This window comes from Solanum verrucosum, unplaced genomic scaffold (assembly GCF_900185275.1).
Source record: "Solanum verrucosum unplaced genomic scaffold, falcon-dt-bn FXZP01000020.1, whole genome shotgun sequence".
Classification (NCBI taxonomy): Eukaryota; Viridiplantae; Streptophyta; class Magnoliopsida; order Solanales; family Solanaceae; genus Solanum; species Solanum verrucosum.
This window is the reverse complement of record NW_026019903.1, coordinates 799,870-815,851: the sequence shown is the minus strand read 5'-3', so window position 1 is coordinate 815,851 and position 15,982 is coordinate 799,870. Positions and strand designations below refer to the sequence as shown.

At 30.4% G+C, this 15,982-nt stretch overlaps 1 protein-coding gene across 1 annotated transcript; it reads left to right on the top strand.

Annotated features, from left to right (window-relative positions):
- Positions 1-10,446: 10,446 nt before the first annotated feature.
- On the top strand, positions 10,447-11,966 carry LOC125820155 (flavanone 3-dioxygenase 3-like). Its single transcript, XM_049499581.1, has 3 exons — positions 10,447-10,689; positions 10,996-11,243; positions 11,360-11,966. The coding sequence occupies exons 1-3, from the start codon at positions 10,447-10,449 to the stop codon at positions 11,928-11,930; spliced, it is 1,062 nt and encodes a 353-aa protein (XP_049355538.1). The 3' UTR covers positions 11,931-11,966.
- The last annotated feature ends 4,016 nt before the right edge of the window (positions 11,967-15,982 follow it).

The window sequence follows — 15,982 nt, the reverse complement described above, 5'->3', positions numbered from 1 at the left end:
TAGGTTTTGGCAAAACAAATAAAATACTTTGATAATGTATTGATTTGAGAAAATGATTGTCACGTATTTGACTTTGGACCAATTAATATAACTAATTCTTAATTTTATTTGTGTTGGTTGGGTTTGTTACTTGTTAGGCCATGCATTAGTTGTCCTCTAATCCAATCACAGATAATTGCAGTTTTAATTAGTCAAACGAACAGTTTCTTTGTTGTTCTAATTATTATTAAGATAAGTATTGAAAACACTTTTAAACTTGACGCAAATTATTAGTTTCGTTTTCAAACTATTGGCCATCTTAAAACACCACTCTACTTGATTAACTAGACTTAAATACACTCCCAATCTGCCATATGACATAACAAGTGGTCTCAAACTCTTGTATGAGCATGAAGCTCTTAATAAATGAACGAGAAAAGAGTTGAAAACACTCCTAACTAAACTCTATTCATATTGCAAGATCAAGGGTGTATTTAAGTTCAGTTAGCCAAGTAATATGGTGATCTTTAAGACTGTCAATAGTTTAGAGATGAAACTAATAATCCACATTTATTTTAAGAGTGTTTTCAGTAATTCTCTTTATTATTAATTTTTTGTACTAATTTATTGGTTAGTGCCAATTAAACGAAACACACGACGAATAATACATTATTGGGTCAGCTTCCAGAAAATGGGTTAGTTATAAAATTTCGTGTATAAGTTGTGCTCAATATAAAATAGTAATCAATTACTAACCATTCAACTAATGTTAGCTAGCTAGTTCTAAATTAAAATGTGTACAGGTTGTAAAGTTCTTTAATGTTTTTTTGACTTAATCAATCGTCGAAGAAAAACGACTGAATAGAAATCTTATATTATAATTTCCTAGGGGAATACCATAATTATTAGAAATGAGTCGATAGGTATAGTTTATTTTTTAATATAGATATCCCAGTAGAACATGGAAATGAGTTGGTTTCGATTTGAATCTTTTCTGGTTGATAATTTGGAATTGTTTAATGATTGATCATGAAGAAAAATTGTAACATCCAAAGTTCAATGGAATAAACGTAGACGAATAGAAATATAAAGAGTGTAAATTTCTTAAAGAAATAAATGATTAGGAATAAAATGATGTGAGAATTGTAAAATTAGGCTTTCCTATTTCATTAACCAGCGAGGTGACACTTTTTCATTCTTCAACAGCTCATTTCATGTCTACGGTTAGACAGTTGATGTGGGAGCAAATTTAATTTGGGGATCTAGCATTGAGTGAGATAGGTGTTGTTCTGATACCATATAAAATTAGTCTTTGTGTCTAACTCACACACCATAAGATACTCTTATAATACTTTTTATGTAGTTTTCAAAAATATATATAAAAAAAAAAAAAAACTTATGTCCGAATTTATAATTAAAATTAAATTATCTGACTCTCAAAATCTGAACTATGTCGCGTAAATTAAAAGACCGGGAGTAGAATTTTGAGAACAACGTGATGCCAAGTCTTTTGATCAGTGGCATGACATCTGCAAAAATCCTTTTCAGGATTTGACTGCAAAAAACATTCATACGGTGAAGAATTAAAACATATTTTTTAAAAGAACTTTTTTTCTTCTTTGAAACAAAAAAATAATAATTGATTGACATTTTATTTTTGGTTGCTTTAAGACGGATTGATTTTCTAATTTTTTATCTTTCGGAAAGCAAATTTAGAGATTAGAAGCAAGACAGGATAAATATTAACAGGTATTTCATACTTTATAAAATAAATAAAATAATAAATGGTGTTTTTATTTTTTTTCATTTTGTATTAAAATAAGTGGTGGTTTATATTATAAAAAAGAAATATTTCCTTCCAAAATCGCCATTATTTTAATACATTGAATTTTATATCATTAAAGAGTTATATCTTTTCGCAATGAGACATTTAATTAAGGATAAAATAGTAATATATTTTTTATTCATTTTGAAAGTGAGTAATTTTTTAGTGGGTGCATCCAAGCTAAAAATACAACTACTTATTTTAAAATAAAAGGAGTATTATTAATACTATACAAAATTCTATGACATTTTCTTCACCACGATATATAAATGAATCTTGTACAAAGATTTCCTGAGCAAATGTATATGTTTATGGCAAGCACATAGCAACTATTTTATTGGATTGGAAAATTTCAAAATAATAAATTGGAAAAAACAATAATAATATTTATTTCGAAAAAGAATTTGTATATGTTTTACAGCATAATTGACAGATAGAGTATTAGTAAGAAAAGATGTTGATATAAGTAACTAAATATTTGTTAGGTCTGCACCCATATAAATCTATGGACCATCAACATTATAATTGATGGAGGTCTTATTTATAGTTACAAGGTCAAACACCTATACATACTCTTAAACTTGTCCCTAAAATTTATTTTGGCACTTCAACTCAATCTTGTTCGATTTTAACCCTTTAACTCCAATTTTTATGTTTCATTTTGGCACATCTGAGTAATGTGGCAGAGTGTGTGCAGCACACTTTTTCTAAGAAAGTGAAATACAAAAAAAAAGTATTTTTTTTTTTAAAAAAAAAAAAAAATTAATCCTTCAACTCTATTTTTTTTTTGTACCATAACACAAAATACTAATTTTATCATTTTTTTTATTTCTATATATGTTTTTCAACTGCAATTTTGCATTTTAAAAATCATCTTTTATCCGAGTTATTGTAAAAAAATCAAATTGACGCATGATCATTGAAATTTTTTTTAAAGTAACAATTTTTTTTATTTTTTTAGAGTTTTTGTACATTATTGTGTGAAAAATAACCGACAAAAGTGTGTTGATTTTCTTTTTAAAACAATTAATTAAATTAAATAACACCACATATTTTTTTTCATATCTAATCTATTTTGACTAACTCAAATAACAGTTTTCTAATTTTTCATCCAACTAAATACGAGTAAAAAAAACTCATGTTCATTGCTAATTAATAACACTATAAAAAAATGTTGAAACTCGATAGATTTCGTTGGATTGTCATTGATTTTATTAAGAAAGAAAATCGACGCACTTTCATCGGTTATTTTTAAAAAAAAATACAGATTGTTACTTTTTTTATAAAAAAAAATCAATGATCATCCGTCAATTTGATTTTTTTACAATAACTAACGGATGAACGACAATTTTTAAAATGCAAAATTGCAGTTGAAGAGTATATATATAGAAATAAAAAAAATCATAAAATTAGTATTTTGTGTTTAAATGGTACATATAAAATAGAGTTGAAGGATTAATCTTTTTATTTTATTTTTTAAAAATATTTTTTTTTGTATTTCACTCTCTTAGAGAAAGTGTGATGCACACACACTGCCACATCACTTAGAAGTGTCAAAATGAAACATAAAAATTGGAGTTAAAGGGTTAAAATGGAACAAGGTTGAGTTGGAGTGCCAAAATGAATTTTAGGAACAAGTTAAAGGGTTTGTATGTGTTTGGCCTAGTTACAAGAAGACTTAAGTCATACATGGCCACCAACATGGGTTGTGGTGCCCTAGTGGGAGTGTTTCACCCTTAACCAAATGTCTCGAGTTCAAGCCTTAGGTATGGAGAAAATCATGTTGGGAGCGCCATCCCCGAATGGGTCTTGCAGAGCGCAATTCAGATTTAGTCTGAGCTCCAATGTGGACTCCGGACACCGAGTGAAAAACCAAAAAAAAAGAAGTCATACATAGCCCTTTAAAATTGTTCGTATAATTCGCTTAGACATCTTAACTAGGACTAGTACCTATTGAACACATCTACCTATTTAGATTTGAACCTTTTCACCACTTTTTTGACAATCAGCTAAAAAATATAAATGTGTGTAATACACACGCGCTGACAAGATAAATTGACAAATCAACGATGTACATGTGACATCTTGAGGGGGGAAAAAAAATGAAGGAAAATGGAAGTCACAGTAGAATCAACTACAAAATTAATGATGAAAAACTAATTCATCTCATGTTTATGGAGTAGAGACATCAACTTATCTCTGAGAAATCAACTGATTTAACTTACTAATGATCAGTAGAGAAAGATTTACAATTCAACTGATCTCTGAACAAGTTGGAGTGAAAACGATGCAAATTCTTCATTCAAAATGCCATCCCGTCCAACCATCATTGCCGTCGTCACCTTCCAACCCTTTCAATTCAACCATTTTTTTTTTCAAATCTGATTTTTTAAAAGTTGAAAATAGCAAATTACATATACATAAAAATTAATCAATACATGAACCACCTATGATATTTTAGATACCAATGAAATTATTGACTACATAATCATCTAAGCAAAGTATGGAGAAAGGTGGAAGGAGAGGTGATTCCTTTTTTATTTTAGATCTGATATATTTGGGTACATATATAAATTTTTCAAGATGAAAAAAAGAAAGAAAGGAAGAAATAGAGTAGTCATTGTGTGAGTCTCAATTTTTCTCATGAATAAGATGGTGATAGTGGTGACAACTGTGGAAAAGGTGGTGGCGTAGAAAAAGTTATGGCTAATGAAGAAGGAAGAAGAAAGAGATTAAAAAAAAATTAATTAATTCAAAGTACCCTTCTGACGCGTTAAATGTAGGTGTATTGTATCTTCCTTGCCATTTCAGTAAAAAGTGTTTGATAGGTATTGTTTTGAATAATAGAAATGTTCAATAGAAACAAGTGTTAAATAAGGTAACAAAATAAATTATGTGGACAACTTTAAGGAACTACGAATAATTTAAGCCTTACAAGAAACTCCAGAAAAAAACATGTTGAGGTCAAACTGAGAACTAAATTATGTCTAATATTCTTGAAAATGAATAATCTTAAATTTTGAGTTAATATCTTATATGGTCACTCAACTTTGAATAGTTAACTTAGAAAGTCACTCAACTTTGAATAGTTTACTTAGAAAGTCACCTAACTTTATTTTACAACTCAAAAGTCACTTAACTATTGATATTTCATTTAAAAAGTCACTCAACTATTGATATTTTACTTAGAAAGTCATCCAACTAATTTAAATAATTTCTTCATTAAATTTTGTTGAAATACAATTTTGTTTAAACTATTTTTAAAAAATAAATAAAAAATGCTCAGTTTAATTATTTTGTTAAACTTTGTTGAAATACAATTTTTTTTTAAAATAATAAAAGTTTGCTACTGTGCGTCTGGTTTATCTTTTTTATTACTCCTTTTAATTTAATAAAAGATTGTTAAACGTACCATAGCAATTGACAAATTAAAATTAAAATGTACTGTAGCATTGCTATTAATTTAATAAGTAAATAATAAAAGATTGCTACTATTTTAAACGTACGGTAGTAATTGAGAAAAAAACTTGCTATTGTCTTACTAAAATTAAATATGCTGAAAAATGCTATTGTTCGTTTTTCAAAAAAATTGTTATTAAATAATTGAAGGTCAATAAGATAATTAAAATAAATATTTATTAATTCTTAAAACTAATTTAAAATAAAATTTAGATTTCAGCAAAATTTAATAAATAAATCATTTAAGTTTGTTGGGTGACTTTCTAAGTAAAATATCAATAGTTGAGTGACTTTCTAAGTGAAATATCAATAGTTAAGTGATTTTTGAGTTATAAAATAAAGTTGAGTAACTTTCTAAGTAAACAACTCAAAGTTGAGTGACTTTATAAGTGAACTATACAAAGTTGAATGGTCATTTGAGGTATTAACTTCTTAAATTTTTTACCCTCTTAAAGTATTCATGACATAATAGGGTCATAAGTTCAAGACCGCATCTAATGTCATTATCCAAGATCTTTGCAAACAAATAAGGCTAGGATCTCGAACCGAAAGACAAGCAAGAAAAATAATCATTATTTTAAAATTCACTAGTGAATCTGACATTATAGTGTTTTGAAATTTCACTGGTGGAAATCCAATTTTTAAAATAATGGCTATTTTTAATATTAATAGGAGAATGGCTGGCCTAATAAAACAAAAATAATAAGAAATTAATGCCCAAAAAAGATACTACTGTATATAATATATATAATCCAAAACTTTATTGAAGGATTTTAAGAATAAAACAAGGGAAAAGGGATAAATATATTCCGAACTTTCAAAAATGTTATGTCAATACCTTCCGTTATACTTTTCGTCCATTAATGTCCTCGCCGTCCAATAATCAGTGCACATTTACCCCTCCCACTAACAAAAGACTCATTTGTACACGTGACGCAATCCTACGCCTCAACCCGGATTGATCAAATATTTAACCCAAATTTCAAATACTCTTTAACCCGCCCATTACCCATTTTAACAAACAATCTACAATCCAATAATTAGGCGTAGGATTGTGCCACGTATGAATTAAAGAAGAAGCTCCAAGGAAAAACTCTATGTTCATGAACCAAATTCATGTGATCTCCCTTCCCAAACAATTTTTAAGATTGAGGTGACATTGTTTTTGGATTTTTTCTAACTAAAGCAGTCACTTGGAAGCTTGTAAATAACTACTACCACTTGGAAGTTTTGAGGTCACATTGTTTTGAAAAACTTATTATGATTTATAACTTGGAAACTTGCAACTACTTTATTTTTTCATCCGGTGTCGTACCTGCATTGAAGTTTAACTATTTCAAATTCATGCCACGTAGAACTCATTCGAGGGGGAATACTCCCTATCAAAGATTTTTTCATGTTCAGACTCGAACTCAAGATCATAACTACTAGCACTTACTGACATATACTGATTATTCTTACTTTCTTAGCCCCAGCAACTCCAAAAGTAATGAATTCTCACATCCAACTACTTGTAAAGCTCTTGGTTATTGGACACTTACTTCCATTTTTCACTTATTGTTGTAATCTTTTAAAGAACGAATTTTATAAACAGGTACAAGTAAATACTTTTTTTAACCCCACCTGAGTAGTCCAGTAAAAGTCTATTTAACTTGGGCACACATACATATTTTTACTGTTGTTTTCTTTCCTTTCTGTTCCAGCAAATGAAAATCATCTGAATTTACAATGCAGTTGCATCTAGAGGTGTCAAAATGAGTTCAACTATAGGTAATCCGTTCAATTCATTCAGAATTTTAAAGGTTGGGCTCAAGATAATTTAACATGGGTTCAATCTCAATTCATTTAAGTTTTAACCTATTTTAAGAGAATCTTCAATTAAACCTAATTTAATAGTATAACTTACATAAATGATGTGTAGTTAGGTAATTTTTCCAATTTAATATCCAATTTCAACCCGTTTTTTTTTTTATTATTTGTGTTGATATAATGTATGTTCCTATATTGAAGGTATGAATTACTATCTATTTTATACCTTTAGGATTTTTCTATCCATTTGTAACTTCTTTTTTTAAAATTTTCTTGAGTTCAAATTCAAATTGTGGTTAAAAAAGTTAAATAACAATATGTAAAATTATTGAAATTAAGCGGGAAAAATTGGACGGGAAATGACCCAATCTGATTTTTAGCTCATCTAAGCCCAACCTATTTGAGCACAAAGTAAACTTGGACAGATCAAAACCCAACTCAATTTATATTTCAACCCATTCTAAAATGAGTAAATTTTAGGTTTAGCAAAACATAAAAATCATATTTGTATGTTATAGCTATAGTTTGCATAATTGCGCTCCATAGCAAATGTTATGTCTGCTATGGAGCTATTAATTTGTATATTTCAGTATTCATTCCAATTGTATAAGTATATATTTGGAATATGTATACAAATAAGAAACTGACTTGGTCATAAGGTGTATAAGTATATATTTTTTTGTTGTGATTTTTAATCGTATATGTATATGTGTATTATATATATTTAAATATAAATCTGTATATGTAACTGTATTTTTGTATACAAATAGATTTGTATATAAATATCTCTCTCTCACTTTATACAAACACAAATTATACAAAATCCAATGTATAGTTTGTGTTTGTATAAAGCGAGAAAGAGAGAAAGACAAAGAGAACTGGGCAAGGGAGGATTTGTATTATATAATTATAAGTGTATAGGACGAAAAGATATGTATTTGTATATACAACTTTCTCACTTTATACAAACACAAACACAATTTATACATTTGTGTTTGTATAAAATGAGAGTGGCGAGCGAAACTTCTGGGAAGAGGCGAACGGCAAAGTGTTTGCTACGAATTAGAATTAAATGAAATTGTGATTATAACATTTATTTTGAATTAATCGTTTGTTATTTCATACAATTTTTCTTTCTAAAATTTCTAATTTCAACTCAACCCGCCCGTTTGTCACCCCCAGTAGCATCCAATTAATTTGTCCTCTTTTTAAGCTTGGCATCATAGTAATGAATGGTATTAGATGGTGACATACTTGTCCTTTCTGGCTGCTGTTTTTTTCAGTATCCCCAAACAATACGTGTTATCGATGAGTCTCTTACACAATACGTGTAAGTTCAATCCTCATTACAAATATTTATGAAAAATAAAGAAAGGATTGCCAACCCATATACTTGATCTAATGTAAGCCATGAAGTACATGTTAGATGATAGAGCTGCGCGAATCACTTTAACAGAGACAAGTTGATTTCTTTATCTTTTGGGGAAAAAATTGTGATGTTGTCATATATTTGGTTCATTCGTTGTCTGTATTGGCAAGGGTTGAACAGAAAAGTGATAATTTGGACTATTGTGAGATTGAAGGATTACATAATAATGGTGTGTTTCGAACTGAGGAAAATATTTTTCAACTTATGTTAAAAATTATATAGAATATTTTCTCTAGAAAAGAAAAATCTTGAAACCGGGGAAATAACTCCTCTAGTGAAAGTAGAAAATAATAAGTTCCAGTAATAACATATTAGTATGTCAAATATCTCCTCACCACCCTTTAATACATCCCATCTCCACTATTAAAAAATCACTATTTTCTCACTGTAAGAATAGATACTTGATTAAATCGATGGAGAAAGAAAAACAAAATAATATTTTCATATGGAAAAGTTAAAAAGTTTTCCACAATGCATTTTTCGGGTGAATTGGTTTAATAGAAAATGAAATTATGATCTTATTTCCCATTGATTCGCAGTGCATTTTTTTTTTTTGTTTTTAGCAGTGCTCATACTCCTACCTCTCTCACATGATATTTGCCTAGATTATAAAAAATATTTTTAAAATAATATTTTCTTCTTACTTACAAACACCAAAAAACAAGTAAAAAAAAAACACTTATTTTTCTATAAAATATTTCCTTCACGCCACACAACCTAAGACAATTTATTTAGTCATTCTACAGTTTTTAGAATGTTAACACCAATTGAGAGTGCACACAGCACATGTCATGTTCTAATATAATTCATTAACGCCAACAACCTATGCTATCATGCATCAAAAACTATGTGTGAGACAGTGTGCTTCGTCTCATTGCATTATTCTACTTGAATTTTGTCATCACTTCCCTTTGTTTTCTCAATAGAATATAACATATATTATAATAGATATTCCTACCTCTCTCACATAATACAAGAAAAAAGAAATTTCTGTATTCTGCTTAATTTGATTATAAATTTACTATGCAGATATATAATGGCTTCATCAATTTGATATTCATCACTTCCCTTTATTTTCTCCATCGAAGATAAACATATTATAATCAGGCATGGATGCGTTATCGAGTTCATATGAACTCATTATTTTTAAGGCAAAGCAAAAATTTATCAATTTGAGTATCAACTCATAACTTAAAAATATATTGAGTTTAATGCAAAAAAAAAAAACTTATAAATCAATCCTGGCATGGAAGAAGAAGATATTTCATCTTGACTTGTTAAATACGACTGTATTATCAAGCTCTGAGATGCAAGGAATTCACAATCTTTTGCTATAGTTCTTACTCATTATATATTATTTCGATTATCATTTTTGTTCTTTACGTAGTCTATAAATTTTCATTTATTCTTGTTTTCCTAACCTAGTCAACAAAAAAAAAAGATAGAACCCATAAAAATAAATTCTGAATACTAAAATTTGGTCTGACCAAAATATCTGACTATAAAATAGCAGTGAATTGGAGTCCAACTCCCGCTTACATCGGCAATAAAGAAAATGACAACCTTACTGGAGCGTGGGTCACACAATTACTCATTCATTCAAGAGCGCACCCAACTAAATGAATCTAAACACACAGTGAGTGTAGTATTCAACTTTTTTATTTTCTATTATTTTCCCCCCCTACATTCTGGATCAACTTGTGAAAATCATCTAAGATTTTCCTGCCTTCATTTATAACAATAGTGCTACTATACAATAATTCATTTATTATGAGCATACAATAAGGCATACTTTTCATTGCTTATAGTCATGGTATCATCAAATTCCTACACATATTCATTGTATAACAAAATAAGTAAACTTTTAAAAGGAAAATATAATTATATCTTCATATTTTCCTGTTATATAAATAGCGAGTCCAAGTCATATTTGAAACACAACAAAATGGATAAGAGCTCAGCTACACCAAATGATTCATTTACAAGTGCCATGACACTTACTGAAGAGGGACTAACCTGTATTCCCAAACGTTACATCGTTCCATCATCCCTACGCCCCAACGGAACCTTGTCCAACTCCAACACATGCTTGCCAATTGTGGATCTATCCTTACTGCAACACCCTCTTCTTCGGCCTCAGATAATCCAGCAAGTACACCTGGCCTGCAAGGAACTAGGTTTTTTCCAGGTACGTACTTCTTGTCATGTCACAATAGCAATCATGTACTAGAATAATATGTTTTTACCTTAATTTGGTATATTATATGTACATAAAGTTTCATCATGCTGATACCATTTAAGAGATAACAATATGCACTCGCGAAGCAAATAAAAAATGTTCTGGCCTTTATCTCCTTCTCTCTTCCTTTTATTTTCAGTTGATGATGTAGATTCATATACTTAGCAGTTTAAAAGGAAAGAGAATAAGAAGTTCTTTACTAATTCAACCTGGACGTAGAATAACAGCATGCATGCAATAAATGACTGTGTGCAGGTAGTCAACCATGGAATTCAATTGTCAGTCATGAAAGATGCATTAGATAATGCGATTGAGTTATTCGATTTACCAAGTGAAGAGAAACTGCATCTCTTGTCTTCAAATGTTCATGACCCCGTAAGGTATAGTACCAGTCTAAATGATGACAAAGACAAAGTATCCTTTTGGAGAGACTTCCTCAAGCACTATGCTAATCCAATCTCAAATTGGATAGATTTGTGGCCATCAAATCCCACATTTTACAAGTGAGTCTTGTATTCTTAAGTGAATATGTTTATCTCTGAAATATTTCTGATATACATATATTCTAAATGTTCAAGAAGAATATAATTTCAAAAGCCTAAAGCAGCTCATCATGCAGGGAGAAAATGGGAAATTACACAAAGGCAGTACAAAAGTTGCAAGAAGAAATCATGGAAGTAATATTTGAGAGCTTAGAACTAAACCCCGATTACTTACATGAAGACATTGCAAAAGGCTCCCAGGTCATTGCCGTTAATTGCTATCCAGCATGTCCTGAGCCGGATCTTGCACTAGGCTTGCCACCACACACAGATTATTCTTTGCTATCCATCATTCTTCAAAATCATCAGGGCTTGCAAATCATGGATCGAGATGAAAAGTGGCATTCGGTTCCAGTCATTGAAGGAGGCCTCATTGCCCTGGTGGGAGATCACATGGAAGTCTTGAGCAATGGTCAATACAAAGGTGTTGTCCACCGAGCAACAGTTAACTCAGAGAAAAAGCGCCTTTCCATTGCCAGTCTTCACAGTCTAGCTTTAGGAAAAAAAGTTAGACCTGCCCCAGCGCTTGTCGATGAACAACATATATTGTCCTATAACGAAGGAGGATTCAGTGATTTCCTTGACTTCATTTCTGGAGAAGATATTGTGCAGGTAAAGTACATAGATAAATTAAAAATAAATCCATGATAATTATATATAGTCCACGGACAGCAGATAATCTGTGCTAAAATCCTAAGGTGTATAACCAGTAGCCATTTTTTCTATGTACTTTGTGCCAATATCTAAGGGTGGGTGTTTGGTTCTTCGGTTTTTGGTTCTTCACTGGTGCATACTGAATACCGAACAGAACTAGTTCGATTCGGTTCGGTATTTTTCTAATTCGGTTCGGTTCTTCGGTATGCACTTGATAAGTACTTCTTACTCCAAACCCAAGGTTCACTAAATCTGGGGTTGAAGAGAAACCACCATCAACGGAGGTAGACTGTGTAGAAACTGGGGTAGAGATGGTGTGTGCAGCATCACTTATGTACACACATTGTTATTGTCTTATAAAGAAACTGGTCTTTATTCCCTGCATTCAATCTTTCATAGCAGTGTCCAACTTTTACTCTTCTTATTCTTTATTGTTTCTATTTTTAAGAATAAGATTGAATGTATCAACAACTCTTGTTCAAAGTTTCCATTTAATAATGAAAATCCTCTGTTCTTAAATACATGTCACTTGAGCGATCACTGATATATTTAAATCTGCATTAGAAGTTGAGTTTGAGGGAAGAAAAAATCTTTAAGTGAGCTTGTACTATATATATCATCAAAATGTTGATAAACATGGACATACAAGTAATTAGGGGAATATATGCCTAGAGATATGGTTCACTGAAAGGTTGCAGTATTCTACACTGAAGCTCCACAAAATGTCAGTTCTTCAGTTAAGGACCCTAAAACCGAGAACCGAACACCAAAGTCTTAAAAAATTTAATACCGAAACCGAAGAACTGAATTAATTTGGTCCAGTTTTTCAGTTATTATGCCTCTCCCTACTAATATCACTTGAGAGAGGCTCCCCTTTCTTCACGCTAGGGGGATTTACTGTGAAAAATAAGAATATAAGGATCCATAACTTTTGCATCTCGGTATAGCAGGACTTGAACTTGCGATCATTATGACACATTATCAGGACTGTGAAAAAGTCCAAGGTTGTACCAACTGAGCTACTAATTAACAAAATTAAGACACAGCATCAGGATCTTCAATAAGTCCAGTGATTTACCTCAGTTATCTAACATCGTATACTTCAGCAGATAGAAGCCAGCAACTGGAAAACTCAAATAATTTTCAAAGTGGAATTAAGTTCTAAGTTCCAACATACACAACATCTAGTCCAGTTTAAGCCAAATTTAGTTCATACCACAAGTTTAGAACTCGAGCCACATTCATCACTGATAGACATAATTGTGGGAGCATGTGCTGTCACACATGGTAACATTTTGTTGTATATGTATTGTGTTTATGTATAAATATACATCAAAAATTACCTTCCACGTTTTGTTTATATAGCACAGAAGCAGCCATATACATCAAAAATTGCCTTCCACATTTTGTTTATATAGCACAGAAGCAGCCAGCATAACAACAGCTCTGATATTAATATTATCGTTTTTTAAAATTACTTCAGGTTTTCTGTTGAGAAGATTTCATCGTAAGCCAACAGGGAAGTATGCCTTCAAACTCAAGTTCCATGACTGAGGTAATGCTGACATATGATTTTGCTTATGTTTCGACATCCAAGCTGTTTTCCCTCCAACACTATCCACTCATTCCAAAGCTCCTTCAAACTAACTTGAAATTGTTGCAAATCAAGGAATAAATTTTCAGGCATTTACATATGAATTTCTTTAACTAAATTGGCTACTTTACATAGTTTGTACAACTTACAAACTTGCAATGTTTTCCACTTCCAAAAGGTTATCACCATGCATAATCAGAATCAATTGTTAATATTTCTCTAAATGAACACGTGCACTTTGTTTATCTTAATTGTTTCAATTTACTTCCTATTAATTCCTTATTTCAGCTCATGATATTTAAGAGTTAGTGATCGTTAGTTCATAATTCAAGCTAATAATGTACTGTTTCCATCGTAGAATAATAGATCATCTCCTTAGAAATAAGCACAACATATCCTCATATCTCATAATTAAAACATCATATTTTCCCAATTATTTAATCTAAAGAGGGCAAGATTTCTGTTTTCCCCCATTCAGATAGGTGTGGAGATCAAATTTTCCTCCTTTTTTTGGCACAATTAGACAACTCTCCAATTATTTGAACAACATCATTATTTAATCACAACTACCATTATTTGTCCGGTGTTAGAGACTTTCCAACGAGGATAATGGATAACAGTTAAAAGCCAAAGATATTCAATAATTCGACGAACATTAATCATATTTTAACTTTCAAGTAAGTTTAAGTATTCATTTTCCTCCTTGATATAACTAAGAATTTTCTAATTTCTTCAGCTATTAACACCATATTTCTTAGAAATGCAGTTTACGATGCAATTTTAAACAAAATTATCCCAACATATATTCAGTACTATAACAAAAATCATCTACTTGAAGTTACTAAAACAATAGCTAGATTTCTTCCCCTTTTGATGGTCAAATCTTCTCAAAAAAATATGAACAGAAAAAATCAAAATTGCAGATATACATGAATCTCACTATAATTAGTACATTACACGCAACAAAAAAAATCATCAAAAGTATAGAAACTCTCCACTGTTCCAGGCCAAAAAAAACGCGGGAAAAGCACTTACGATAATCGATTCAAAAAATTAGCCGTCACTCTCTTCCTTCCTTACGTCTCTGATCTTTCTCTGTATCCATCGGCCACCGCTACGCCTCTTCTCCGTCGAAGTTCCTTCCTAACTTTTTCTGATTATTTTCAACTGAAGGTGGCTTTCGGGGGAGGGGTGGGATTAATTTCCTGCGCCGCGGGTTTACTGTATGCCTTTTTCACTTCAACCCCTTAGTTAGCCACGTGTATAATGTCTGTATCCGACGGTTCACAATTTTATTGATTGGGCTTTTTAGTAGCTTTTGACAATTTGCAAGGACTCAAAAACTTTCTTTTTGGTTTATGTTTTTTTTTTAATTGAATATGGGTTCAAATAATGTTTTCTTGAAAATCCTAATCCTATTTTTCCCCCAAAAAAAGAAAAAATTGAAGCAAACTGCCAACCTTATAAACACTTTCAGGAGCATTTCATTAAAAAAAGATATATCTTGCATTAAATTAAATTTGATTATCATTTAAGAAAAAAATTACTCACAAATATCCTGTTTTTCACAATATATCAACTTTTTGCGAGGAAAAGAAAAGAATTTAATATAAACTTGATCATATATCATACTTGTATTTACCTATTTCGTCTAAATGAATACATTTTCTCAAATTTATTCAACTCATTTTAATCGCATTTTATACATTAAACTTTCGTCATCGCATGAATTATAAATTAAAAGAGGAAAAACTGTAAGAACGATAAATGAATAATAGAGAGGGAAGATAAGAAAGATGTCAAAAGAAAATGTAACGAAATATAGAAGTAGTTAATCATTGAAAACGTTTTTGTATTGCTAGACGATAGATGATAGAATAGTTTTTATAACTTTAGACGATTTAAATTGAAATAATAAGAATATTGTTAACACAAAGAAAGTTCTTAGAACAATTATAAGTATTTAAAAGTATTTGAAATAAGAAAAAGGATTATTGGGAGTGTGTGAATATGTTGTAGAGAAGTTTTTTTTTTTATATTTGGAGTTCATATTGGAGCTTCAATTAAATTTAAATTGCGCATTACAAGGTCATTTGAGGTGACGTTTTCAACATGATTTTCTTCATATCTAAAGTTCAAACACGAGACCTCTGATTATGGATGAACAGTGCCCATGTCGTACGGAAAAGCTTTTCCTGGAGTACTGAACTGAAGACGGTGGGATTGACACTTGGATCCAAAATAGATGCTTCTTATGATTATATCCTGAAAACTGTCAAATTCTAAATACACAAGAATATTCATGATATACAATGTGAATATTCACATCATCACATGTATCTATATCATATAATAAAATAAATAAAATAAAATATTACTAACTTCCGTATATACACAAGAATACTCACATATATCCAATAATATTTTATACAATGTGAATCACTAGTTAAAA

Coding starts and splice junctions, on each gene's coding strand:
- LOC125820155 (XM_049499581.1), top strand. CDS start 10,447: ATGGATAAGAGCTCAGCTACACCAAATGATTCATTTACAAGTGCCATG. Junction 10,690..10,995: donor AGGAACTAGGTTTTTTCCAG/GTACGTACTTCT, acceptor GACTGTGTGCAG/GTAGTCAACCATGGAATTCA. Junction 11,244..11,359: donor TCAAATCCCACATTTTACAA/GTGAGTCTTGTA, acceptor CTCATCATGCAG/GGAGAAAATGGGAAATTACA.